General features: G+C 29.8%; 1 protein-coding gene across 1 annotated transcript in view; it reads left to right on the plus strand.

The window, feature by feature from the left end:
• LOC118199073 (myelin expression factor 2-like) overlaps window positions 1-10,095 on the plus strand; it is a 91,187-nt gene extending 81,092 nt beyond the window's left edge. The window contains exons 12-14 of the mRNA XM_085825535.1: window positions 4,414-4,465; window positions 7,900-7,983; window positions 9,298-10,095. Coding sequence (XP_085681661.1) covers window positions 4,414-4,465; window positions 7,900-7,983; window positions 9,298-9,353 — 192 coding nt within the window. The 3' untranslated portion in view covers window positions 9,354-10,095. The remainder of the gene's footprint in view (window positions 1-4,413; window positions 4,466-7,899; window positions 7,984-9,297) is intronic.
• The last annotated feature ends 3,750 nt before the right edge of the window (window positions 10,096-13,845 follow it).

Genomic DNA, 13,845 nt, shown 5'->3' on the forward strand with positions numbered 1-13,845 from the left:
TTTATCACAATGCAAGAAATATACATATATGCAGATTTTTCATTATTTAATTTCTTAAATATAATGCAGGATTCTAACATTTGGTGGCAACAGGTTGGAAAAGTGAAACTGACATTTATAGTGAACCAACGCAAAATCGCAAAACAAAAACAATAGTCCTTCAGGAGCAAAACCCCTTTGGACTAAAAAAAAAAAAAAAAAAAAAAAAAAAAAAAAAAAAAAAACGCTTTTTAAGCTCTTTTGTCTTTGACGCGCCTTTACAAGTACGTTGTATGTAGTGTCAATTTTTTCAGGAAGTCTGCTTTTTTATGGGGGGGTGGGGGTTAATGGTCTGATATCAGATTTAGAAGATTTTTGTGTATCAATTGAACGAACTGAGCAAAATGTTTAATTTTTAATCTATTAATGAGGTTACTAATTGAAAATTTTGAAGAACTAAATTTTGTTGGTCTTCGTGAAATTAAAGTTGTTTGAAAAATGTACAAAATAATTTATTACATTGAAATTTAGTTTTCAGACTTAAATGCTCAGTTTTTGAATTGGTTGTTTTTGATGTATATACTCAAAAGGCTTATTCTAAACAGCTGTGATTTTTAAAATACAGCATTCCATATTGCTGCTTTTTCTTAATATGTTGCTTCATAATATGAAGAAGAATTATTTTCGGAAATCTTATCTGTACTGTAATTTTAGTAGTATGTTGCAGATTGATATTCATATTAGCTTGAACTGAAGTTTATAATTCTATTTCATAAATAAGAAATAAATAAAGGCTTCATAAATATGTTATATCAGGTGAACCATTGAAACTTTCAAAACTTTAAATTGTGATACTGAGCCCCATAGTTACTTTTACTTTTTAAGCAGTGTAATTTGTATTTAAAAATCTTGTTTTGAAATTTTCATCAGAACACGGTTAAAAGTTATTGAACTAAAGCGAATTTTAATTTTTTACATAAAGAATCATTTGTTTTCTTGTGATGCACATTTGAATTGTATCTATAAGAACTGCATGTTTTTATAAGGTATGCATTAGATCTCAAAATTTTTTTTAGTTCAGAATTATTTTTCAGTTCCATAGCGCTATTTTTATATTATGCACATATCGAAATGTCAAAAGAATTATTTAGCTGGAAAATAAAAAGTGGCCACAATCTACCCCCTTCCACTTTTTCCTGTTACGCTCGATTATCCGTAATTTTCAGATATTCGGCAATTTCCGAGTATGCCGGTTAGTTAAGCTTTTACTGTTAAAGGATGACTGCATGAAGCAATTTCCCGTCTTCTAATTTCAGAATTTTTTTTTTTTTTTTTTTTTTTTAAATACTTATTTTTTCTTAAATTACTTTGCTTGTAATATCTGTTAAGGAAAAACTGTTATACAATGAAAATTTAGAAAATATTCAGAATTTTGGATTTATGTTAAATTATTTAAATATTAATATGAGTGAGAAAATAAATTTTATTAATTTTAGGTGCCAAGCGAATATAATAAATATGGCTTATTATTTATTTTCTCTATTTTGAACTTAAATTTCATCATTAAATATTGTAATATAATTTATGCATAGTTTTTTCCTTTTATGTTAACTAATTCTGTAAATTGAACTGTTATTTAAAGTTAGGAAAAGAATTGTAATTGTTTTCCATGGTTGAGTAATGCTCTTTCTCTCAATAAATCCTGAATTTCTCATATTTTAAATTACAAGTATAATGTAATTTGACAGGTACTTATTTTTTTAACTAAAATATGGCTACAAACTCTGTATGAGCATAGAGATATACAGGGAATTTTTGTTTTGGTAAATGACAATTTTTTATCTTTTCTGATCTGATTAAGACGTTCTTTTTGAGGGTTTCCCCTCTTCTTCTTTGCAGCTGTGCTTCTATGAGAAAATATCTGCTTTTTCACTGGACATTAGATAAAACAGATTAATTATGAAATTATCGTTCAGTTTTTCTGGATGGGTGAAACTTGACAAAATCTTTTGACCTAATTTTCTTCTCTTTGTGTTGGCATAATTTCATCCGTATGGAAAATTGTAAGGTGTTTTTCAAAAAATGTAATGGATGTAGCTAAGTCTATATCTACAGAGAATATAATTTATCAAAATCTAAATTTGGTATTGGGAAATAGTCATTACATGATAATTTCTGCTGTTGTGAAAAATGTGGAAATTGGGCTGTTCTAGCAGATATTCTAAACTAAATATTTAAAGCCCAAAGATGCATTGTTGAAAATTTTCAAAAGTCCAAAATGAAAATTCATACGAACATAGTAGCAACATGAATGGCACTGAGTGCCGAGGCTTTTGTTGATAGAAAATTTAAATCGCCAAGATGCTTAGAAATGAAATTTTTTTTTTTTATCAAGCTTATTACTGCCATGAATGATATTAAAACTGCTTTAGGCAAAAGCAAGAGATTCTACTTTTATTTGATAACTGCACTTATTGTGCGCTTAGCACTCACTTGTCAAAAACTTAGAATGGATTGCATTGGAACTTAGAATTGTTCCCCCCCCTAAAGCAACTTTAGATCAAGGTGTGATCAGAAGTATGATTATAGAAAGTTGCTTGAAGCATTTTGGATAAGTACAACAAATATGTTGTGATGTTTCACTTCTTGATGCAATGATAGCGCTTCAAAAGAATTGGCAACTTGTAACAAAATCAACCATGCAAGATAATTTTCAGTCACTGGTCTAGCAAAAAGGTACATGAAAAGAAATATGATGAAAACATTTCATTGTTGCTAAGGTATGAAAATATTTCATTGTTGCTAAGGTGGTTAAATAAACAGCATTTCAGTATTCAATTGGTGCTTTTCCAAACATCCAGTAAAAATGGCATTTCAGTATTCAGTTGGAGCTTTTTCTTAGGTGATGAAGATGATATTCATACAAAGATCCAAGCGATGATATTGTGATGGAAATTTAAATTTATTCACATGAATAGAACCAAAAGTGGTGGTCCATAGCAACCTTGATGCATCAATGCTTAAAATACGCACATCTTGCATAAATGGCCCATACAGATTGAAATATCTGTGTTATAGATCAATATACGATAAGCAGTCTATTTTTCAGATTTGGACGTTGCAAGAAATGCTTGCATATATGGTGTGATGTCGTGTCATCTTGAAAATCATGTGTTGGCTATTGACGGTCAAAAATAGGCAAACTGACATAAATTGCATTTGTGGTTTCATGATCTGATTATCCCATATCTTAGGAGCACTTCCAACAGGATATTGCATGACCATAGGTTACAGATAGCCTTCAACCCTTTCTCAACATACAGCAGGTTATGTTTCTGTGTTGTATTGTGCATTCACTAGATCTTTTCTGAATTTGACATGTCTTCTTTGTGATGTCACGATGTTGGCGTGACCAGTGATTGCAACAAATGAACTCTGTTTTATTTGATATGTTCTTGGAGTGTAATAACCTAAAATGCCATTTAAAATCTCTTTTTGCATGGCTGTGTATTGGTGATTAATGTTGTTCATGGTTTTGTTTATTCATCCTCCTTGAAATTTTAATGATTTTATCTTTGTATTGTAAATAATCTAAAATGAGTTTTGTTTTCACTTGTTCATATTGGTATTGTAGATTTTATGGTTAGCAGTGCATTTTTATTGCTGCTTTTTATGCATGGAAAATGCAATTTTTATTATGTATGAGAAAAAATAGGTTGAAATCCATTTTTTGTATTAAACCAGTTGAGATTATTCTACAAGAACATAGAATTTATTTGAGTCACATTCATTGCATAGAATTTTGATTAAAGAGAAAATTTGAGGAGTTTAATGGTAGAGTAAGGGATTAATTGATTAATTTTGTTCATTCATTCATTCTTGGTTTAAATAGTCATGTGTAAATTTGTAGTGAAGTAGCAGTTAACAGTCAGTGCAAAAATGAAAACTTGCATAAACTTGTGTTTTTGGCTAGGGCTTAACTGTTCTAACAGGCAAGGTACTTAATGAAAAATCGAGGTAATTTTTATTTATTTTAACTTTGAAAATTTATCATTTCTATAGTGTGTTGAATATAATGGTATAATATTTTAAAAAGTATAGAAACTTTAGTCAAAGATGATGTGTATTACATACTTTAAAATTCCTTGTTTGATAATCTTGTTTTAATTTTGGTTAAGAGTCTGAAATGAATTTATCTTTAGCTTAAAAAAATCAGAAGCAGACCAGCATATAAAATATGAATATTATATAATGTATCACTAGAAGTTAAAAAAAAAAGTTAAGTCCGAAATATGCAGCATGAAAAAATATTAAAGATCAACTTTTTTTTTTAAATTAAGGGATTTTGAGTTATTGAAAAAAATGATTTATTAAATAATTATGCAATATTAGTTGTATTTCTAAGTAAAAAATTTAAATATTTTATTTATTTAGCTCCCCAGTTCTTTCAGTTGGCAAAATCTTAAAGACAGATTTCGAGATATTGGTAAGTTTTCTTTTATTTTTAAGTATCATATGGTAGAATTTTCAGGTAAAGAAACCATAGGAATTAATAAGAAATGGATTAATTCATTCCTGCAATACAAATGATTTATTGTTTAAATTTTACACTTTATACAGAATTATTAAATTTTAACAGCAGCAGGTCTTCATGACCCAAATGTGTGTTTGTGTCAAAAGGAATGTTGTTGGTGCAAGTGGGAAAATGCTGAAAAGATTTTAATGTTTGATGCTATTGTCTGTAAAAGCATCTGCTGTCTCACTTTAGAGGTCATCATCTTTTTATTGTCTCTGAGCCTTACTAGGCTCTGTTTCGCTCAAAATTTGTTCAGCATTGTTTGTTATTGCCTACAATTTAAAATGTTCCCGAAGTGAGACATTGCATTGTCATTGAAACTGCTTTTGCTGTACGATGCTGTGGTTTTATCAGGGTCATATCAATACATGGAAACTAGCTTCTTACTCCATTTTGCACAAATTTCTCCAATTAGAGAAGTAGGATCATTATATATATATATATATTTTTTTTTTCCTTTATGTATATATATATTTATTTATTTATTTTTCTTTTGAAGACATTATTTCCGCAATTGCTTTTTAATGCTATTAATTTTTAAGGTCATGTAGTGACTTTTCCACATCTTCATTGTTAACTTCTTATTTCATGGTTTTTCCTAAAGACAGCATACCTATTGTAAATATAGAAAGTCTACCTACTGTCCAATCTTGCCACTCTTACCTCTAGGCTGATTTCATCCTGCAGTGTTTCCAAGAGTCTTTGATTGTTAATTTATCTGCCATAGGTTACTTAAAATCACTGTTGAAAATTGTATATTGTTGACTTGAGTATTCATAACTCTGTTTGGCATTGAAGGCTTTTTTTGTTCAGGTAATTTGTGCCTCAAGTTCATGATCCAAGGTATCACTGTATGGCTTCTGGATAAAGAAATATTTATGTGTCCTTATTAGATGTATCTCAGGTCCCTGTGAAAATAACTTTAAAATTGATCTTTGTTTGAAAAGCTAATCCTTTCAGGATAATCTCTTAATATTGTAACTGCAGCATTAGGGAAACATTTAACTCGTTATATATAGGAACAGGTTGAGTAAGGATATCTCTTTTAAATCTAGCCCTTACAGAAGCTAAAAATCATGAAAATCAACTGTAAATAAATTTCTGCAGTCAACATAGATTGAATATTCTTAATTTGTGTGTAACTTTGATTGGCTGTGTGCAAACTTAGGTCAATAAGTATGTAACAGATGTAATCAAAAAGTTTTTTTATAGCTTAATGAAACTTCTAACATTTTAAAGTTATTTAATGCAAATGAAATTGATGAATATAAAATGCTCTTTAAAAATATGTAATGTTTATATCCTCTCCTTTTTTATTTATAAAGTAAAAGCTTTTAATTAAAATCAGATACAAAGATATATGTATACTAGAACAGAAGAAAAATTGGTATATTGTGAACTGAGAAGGCATTTTCGAGAACAAACTAATTCCATTTGTATAAAAATATGAGATGAAAAAGTTCAAATAATTATATACTCTTGTTAGAGATGTAGTAGAATTAATATGTCATTACAAAATGCACAAGAAATTGAGATTAGAGAAGAGTGGGTAGGTGAAGAAGTGAAATTGAGGGGGGGATCCGAATTATGATTTATATATATGTTAGAAAAATAAAGAATATGTAGAAGAATAAATTAATTTCCCTTTGTTCTAAAAATAGCAGAATCTATTTGCACTGCATCATTTTGAGAGAAATCTATGTCATATGACTCCTGCGTAATTCTGGTGATGTAAATTGAACTAAAACTCAAGCAGCCAATAATAATTTTATAGCAATATATACTATCCAATCAAAATGCTTTGAGAACCAAAACTAACTCAGTTTTACTTAAGATTTCATCCTGAACATTACGCACTTGTTTTCCACGCTTTGACCTAACTGGACTGCTGTCTCTGCTGCTGCTTTCTTGCTACAAAGTTACCAAAAATGTAAGCCTTTTGGAACAGGCACAATTAATGTGTCAACTTGTGTGTAGCGGTAAGATGATGCTGAAAATAAAACTGAAGATTCGCCTTTCCTGCTCTTGAAATTATATATATACATATACATATATAAGAATAAATTTAATTTAAATACAAATTTAATTAAATATTCTTTGTGCCATTGCTGCAAGTAATGAAATTTAAATTTTAACAAATTTAAATTTTAACAAACACGTATAAAAGTAAAAGAGCAAATTTAAAGCCAAAATTTAAAAAAAGAAAGCCAAAATAATTTTAAAAAATTTTAAAAAATGTGGAAACATATAAATGATTTAATTCTCGAACTAATCTACAATATCATTTAAATTCAGAGGCATAAGCAAATCAAGTGCAAAAACAATCCATGAAAATAAATTCACAGCAAATTAAAATTAATCCAAACAATTTTTTTTTTTTTTTTAAATGCATAAGTGAATGACTGTTGAGTAGGCAGGAGACAGACTTATCAAGGGAAAGTTGCCTCCAAACCTAACTCTCCAATCATTCAATTCGTGTTTCGTCATTCATGCAGGCAAGGGTAAAAGTCAAAACCATAGGTAAAGAATGTCCAAAAAGAAATACCAATAAAGTGGTACCCTTAGAAATTAGCATTTAAGAATTAAAATTCTAAAAGGAAAATACTAATGAAGTCTTTTGAGAAACAAGCAAGTAAAGTCAAGTATTAAATTGAACTTTTTTTAAAAAATTAAATTTTTAAAAAAATTAATTTTTTATAAAAAATAATCTAGAAACCAATATATTTTAGAAACCCTTGTCTACAGAAACCTCCCTGACACGAATATGCATATCAATAAAAAGAAACTAAAAAAGAACTAGACATAATCCATATAAACCAATAAGAAACAAAAAGAACTCATTTACAATTTTTAAAAAGCAAATATATACTTAAAAATATAATTTCATATTTAGAAAATATTTAAATACTACATAAAGAAAATTTTAAAAATACTTAAAGCAAGTAAATAGTAAGTTTTAATTCTAACTTACCTTCTATATGAGTGTTGGGGTCTGCAAAAGTGTTTTTAAAGAAAAGTAAGTATATATACATATATATATATATCGCATATGTGCTGTGAAATCTTTTCTAAAATGAATGAGGCTCCAAGGGCTTGCTGAATTTTATTCAATAATAGTATTCTAGATGTGAAATGTCAGTCTCTTGATTTTTTAATGCATTGAATGCTTTGTTTTCCAACTCATTGGTGATTTTGCACTTGATATTTCTAATTTAAAGATAACTTTTTATTTACTTAGACTATTGCTATCTTCTTATACTATGCACTTTATTTTAATAAGACTTTATTTCTGAAATAAGCAGTTTTAATGATTGGACTCCACTAATATTTTCTTTCCTTCCTAGGAGATGTTCGATTTGCTGAACTCAAAGGGCAGGGAAATGCTATAATAAGATTTGGTTCTGTTCAAGATGCACAACGTGCTGTTGGTATCCTTTTATAGTTTTGAAATGCTAATAAATATTTGTAAAGTGTGTCAGTTCTATATTTTGCCGATTTCTAAAACTTTATTTATTTGTGAGGGTTATTTAGAAAGCAAGATTCAGAATGTAATAATTCCTGGACCCACCAGATTTTGCCCTTTATAGTATCATATATTTGATGACTAAAGAATGCATTATAATAGAAAAGTTCACATAACAAAATGCTGACATGTGTAAATTTTGTGCTAAAGATGTTAAAGACTATGAAAGATCCTGCCGACTGTATAATTCATTCTATAGTTTGCTTTTTGAATGCAAGGAATATGCAATCATTCAAAATTCATAGGCAAATCTGAGAGGTATACGGCAATACAGTTATGAGCAAGGAATAATTAGGTAATGGGTTCGATTGTTTCAAGTAGGACAAATGTGCAATAAACGGCCATCTGCTGTGAATGATGAACTGATTCATTAATGTGAATGAACTTTTCACAATATCACCTTTTTGCTGTCAAAACCATTTCCTGCAGTTTTGCGTGCCATTCTGTATGAAATTACGGTTGAACACTTTGTTCAGACTGCTTCCATATGCAAAATCATGTGGGACAGAAAAGGTCTCATATTGGTAGATTTAGCACCCCGAGATAAAATATTCAGTGAATTATCTGCCATATAGACCTGATCTGGCAGCAAGTGATTTTTCATGATAATAGCAGGCCACATTTCACTTGTGGAATTCAAGGTCTCATCGAGTCTTTTAATTGGGAACAAATATATTGTCTGCCATATAGCCTTGATCTGGTAGTGACATTTATTTTTACACTTGAGGCGATTCTCGAGTGGCCGGTGTATTGATGATCACGATGGAGATCTTAAAGATGCTGTAACATCTTGGTTAACCTTATATATTACTGGCATACAAAACTTTGTTTCTTGATGTGATAAATAGCTTAATGTGCTGAGTGACTATGCTAAAATAGTGTTTTGTTTGTAAATTATTATCAAATATGTGTCTTTGTCTATATCTGCCTCCATTTTCTTTTACACAATGAACTTTCGAAAGAACCCTCATAGAATGTATGAAAAAAAAACCTTATCTTGTTTTAAATGCAAAATGCAAAACATTGCCTTTGATTTCTTTTTTTATTTTAGTAGGAAAGAAATAATTTGGCCCTCCTTTATTTTTATAGTGATGTTAATATACAAGATGCTTGAAGTTAAATGTTATTAAAATGCTTCCTTTTTTCATTGAAATCTAATGTTTGAAATATTTATATAATTTTCTGAAAGCTGCACCTTATTTTCCTTAATATGTCTTAGATTTAATGAATGGCTATAGAATGGAAGGCCGAGCTATACAAGTTCGTTTTTACTAAGCTTGGAGATCATCCACATCATGTCAGTCTATGCATTTCACATCCCATTGTTTAGTCTTTGTATTAGTAAAGTGGAACTTGTGTCAAAACAACAGAACTTTTAACCCCGCCTTTGTTTTGTTTGGTATTGCAAAAGCAAGATTTTGCTTATTAAATCCTAATTTCATTAAAGCTTGTGTTTTATTTCTACAATGTTCATAAATAAAAAAATAAAATTTAAAAAAAAAAAAAAAATTCTTTTCCTTGTGAAAATTGTCCTTATCTGTTCTGATTCTTTCCCCTCTTATTCCATATTGTTCAAACCTATTCAAAGAAATAAAATTAATTATATTTAATATGTAAAATACAGTATCTGCAAATATTATTCCTAATATTACTAAAACAGTTATTTTTGTTCGCATTTCACTTTAGATTACTGTAAAACTGTCTGTTTTTAGCTATTTCAATGACACCTTAGCAAAGAGTAATTTATCAATAAAACAAAAATATTTGATACAGAAAGCTTCCCCCCCCCAGTAATATGCTGTTGATATTCTTCATGTAATCTGGAATTGTTTTCTGTACACTTCTACATATTTGATTTTTTATTTGGAAAAATTGCATAATTGCAAAGGCAAAACAATCCATAAAATTAATGTTACAAAAGCACTACTTGCAGTGTTGATTCTCATCTGTTTTTAGTGAAAAAAGTTTCATTCATATTATATATATACTTTTAATGTAATAAATTTTTTAGTTACAACTGTTGTATGTTTTTTTTCCTTAATAACACTGTTATGATTATTCTGCATGCATGTAAAATATGTCATATTGCATTTAATTCTTAATATTCCTGAATAAAGATTAATAACAGATATAATTAATTTTAAAGAAAGTTTTAATTCAATTTTAAAGAAATTTTTAACTATACTATTATCATTTGATGACATGTAATCTAGTACATCTTTTCGCAATAATACTTTGTGGACCTGATCTGATTCAGACAAGTGTGTAGTAACAAAAACAGTTGAGAGTAAATATTTCATTATATACAATTAAAAACATTCATTGTTCATCTCTGAAGATCTGTATTCACACATTGCCATTATTACAGTTAATCGATCACATGTCAAAACTGTATTTTCTGAATATGAATTAAAGTACCATTCAGAAAGGGGGGGAAGTAATATTTAGCTTTCTGCAAATACAAGCATACACGGAGATTTCCCGTATGGCTATGAATTTTGTAAACCTATTCTGACTTTTACTTGTTTTGAAGTTTTCTCAAAGTAGTCCTGTAAATTTTTATGAAATTGAGAGAAATGCTCTGTTTTACCATGCTTTATTTTTGTATTTTCCTTCTATTTAGTTTTCATTTCGATAAAACCAATGGAAATCGGTAAATATGAGAGAAAAGGCTAAACATGACAGTAAACAAATTAAATATTGAAAATTTAATTTCGATCTATCTGTTCAAAGGAAGTCTATGGCATAAGTAGTAAAGGATGTGAAATTTCCTTCGAATAATACAGTTGATAATTAGAAAACATCTTTTATCTTTTCTTTTTCTCTCGGTGCTTCTTGACTTCGAGACCTACTGACTTCTGTTTCGTTCAGTTGTCCAATGGGATTTGCTTATTATGTTTAAAGTGAGACATGTTTTTGTCACGGAAAATGCTTATGATGTTATTGCTACATGAAAATTTAGCATCTCTTATCTTGAAACTTAACATATAAATCAGGGTTTCTTAAACTGTGGGGCAAGGGGTCGCCAAAAATTTTAGCATGTTTTATACTTCTTTAACTTAATAATAATTTTACAATTACCGAATATTTTTACACAATGTGTCTGAAAATAGATAAGGATAAGACAATACAAAAAAATGAAAATGTTTCGACGCAAACTTTTTATAATATAAACATTCATTTTCCTTGCTTTGCATGCGATGCTGTCATTTTGTCTTACTTATTTAAATATTTCACATTGTTCTATGTCTTAAAATTAGAAATTAAAGTAGGAAATGACCTAAAACTGCAATAGTGTTGTATTACAGGACAAGTGAAAAAAAATTGAGAGTTTTACTCATGCGTGTGTCGAATTTGCTCAATAATTGTGGGGTCGCAAAAAATCTCAGTTGCAACTGAAAAAAGCTTAAATAACCCTGATATAAATAACAAAAAAACATCCTAAATACTAAGTGCTTAAAAGTGTCTGCTTGTAACCCAAATCCGGTCATAATTTCCTCCAGGTTGATTTTATCAGGGTTGCCACGCTACCTGGAAAACCGGAAAAAGTCAGGGAATTCAAGTGTTTTAGTCAAAATCTGGAAAAGTCGGAATTTCATACAACGATCCCGCCAAAAAAGGTGAGGTTTGCGCCAACGTCGGAAGAGATCACTTTTTTGGCGAATTGTGTATCACGTGAGTGTCATTCGGGCAGCTGGCATAGAGCCAATTTTCGCAGCTCCAATTTGATTGTCTTAGAAAGGCAAATCAAGTTTCTCGCAACTTTTGGTTTCCAGTAACCTCGAGAATCGCATGTGCAGTGCATGAACTAAAGAAAGTACCTGTTCTCGTATAAAACAAAATGGGTTTAATCCTAGTATACAGTACCATGATGGTTAGAATAAAAAAATATGTATTGTAAAGAAAGAAAACCTCTGTGCAACAGACGTGGCTCCATTCCATCATAGAGGGAAACAGCTGTGCATGTGCGATAAACAGCATGCATGAGGGATCTGTCGCCAAAGCTTGAAACTGGTGTTGAAGTTCGAAGGTCACGTTATCAAGAATTCATAAAATGAATATCGTTTAAAATTTCTTTAAACTCAAAAGGAAAAGAAAATATTTTTTGGCGCAAGTAAATTAATTCATAGATTAGTTATTTTGAGGGGGAGGGGAAAAAAACTACGAAAATCCGTTTATAAAATTATTGTGAAAAATCCAAGAAAAAACGTTCTTTGATAAAACATTTCTTCTTGGATTTTTCGCAAATAATTTAAAAACATATTTTCGTAGTTTTCTTTTTTGTCAAAGAACGTTTCTTCTTAACACGTGTTTCTCAATTTCCTGTACACATCGCGGAGAGGGAAATTCTGGCTGCCAGGTTCCATCGCCAAATCCCTTGGCAAATTTTCCCTCCGCTTTCTAGCCGCGTAATAGCATTTACGGTGTATGGAACCTTTTCTTCTTTACATATACGTTCTTTGGTTATAATAATCTCCATGTATGGTACAGCGGGATTTGGCGACATGATTATGAGTAGTAAACGAGTCATTTTGTTCTTGGCGACAATTTTCAAAATCGTACGAAGGCCGTACCATATACTAGGATTTTACTGCAAAATCTTTTTTTTTCTTTTCTTTTTAATAAATACCTTGTCATTTTGCAGTAAAATAAAAAAATAGTAATCGGTTATCTAGGCTAACCATGTAATATAACTGTATTCGCTAAAATATCATTGTTTATTCTAATTCAATTTTTAAGTAATTATCTTTATTTTTATGTTATTCATATCATTAATGTTGCTTCTTCCCTCTAAATTTATTTATCATTAGTGAATAATATTTCCAAATTTCAGGAAATTTTCTCTAGCATAATCCTGAAATTAATTCTAGCAGTATGATGACATCACGAAATTTAACGCACATATTTTTTCCTTATGCATGCTGTGAAATAAATATAAAATACCTCAATTTAGTAAAAAAATATCATTAAATAGATTTCTTTCTTTCATTTAGCTGCAGAATGTCTGCAAAAAAAGCCTTTTTTATTCCAGATTGGGAAGATTCTAATCTCAATCTTCAGTGGAGAAAACAACTCCTATCATAATTATATTTGTGTTTTCAAGTGTTAAGGTGCCTTTTAAGAAGACACCTCACACAAATTAAATTTACCTAAAATCTAACCTAACTTTTAGCATTGCATTGTGATTTATAAGAACCGGATTAGCCTCATGTTGAACTGGTGATGATCATGAGTAATAATTAAATAAAACATAGAATTGTTATCCAATGTATATATCTTAATATTAATTTTATTAAGTTTCTTAAATGGAAAAGTAAACAAAATTATGAAACAAAGTGTACCAAGAATAAATAACCCGCGAGCACACGCGGCGGGTATGTCATACCCATGTACATTTTTCTTTTTGTATATTTCTCACCCATTCTTTCATAAAAGGACGAAACTTGGTGTAGCTGAGTTCAAGGTCACATACTTAAATGGGGAAAATTCCTGAGGTAGCAAGTGCAACGGTTTTTTAGGACCAGCATTGTTCGGGCATGTCAAACCCGCGCGTGTACTGGCGTTTCTCAGTGAGTCACTTCGCACTTCTCGTTTTCAAGCTTTTAGTATAAGTTTTTCTTGAGTTGTAAGCATGGCGCCGTATATTCCTTCCGATAAAGAGATGAAAAGATTGAGAAATCTCCTTGAAACAATTTCTTCTGATGAGGATTCATTTAGTGAAGAAGAGGAAGATGTTGATGACGAAGAATATAATTAGTAATCATGA

The sequence above is a fragment of the Stegodyphus dumicola genome, chromosome 10 (genome assembly GCF_044657685.1).
Source record: "Stegodyphus dumicola isolate Sdum_Otavi_A_Nest chromosome 10, ASM4465768v1".
Taxonomy (NCBI): domain Eukaryota; kingdom Metazoa; phylum Arthropoda; class Arachnida; order Araneae; family Eresidae; genus Stegodyphus; species Stegodyphus dumicola.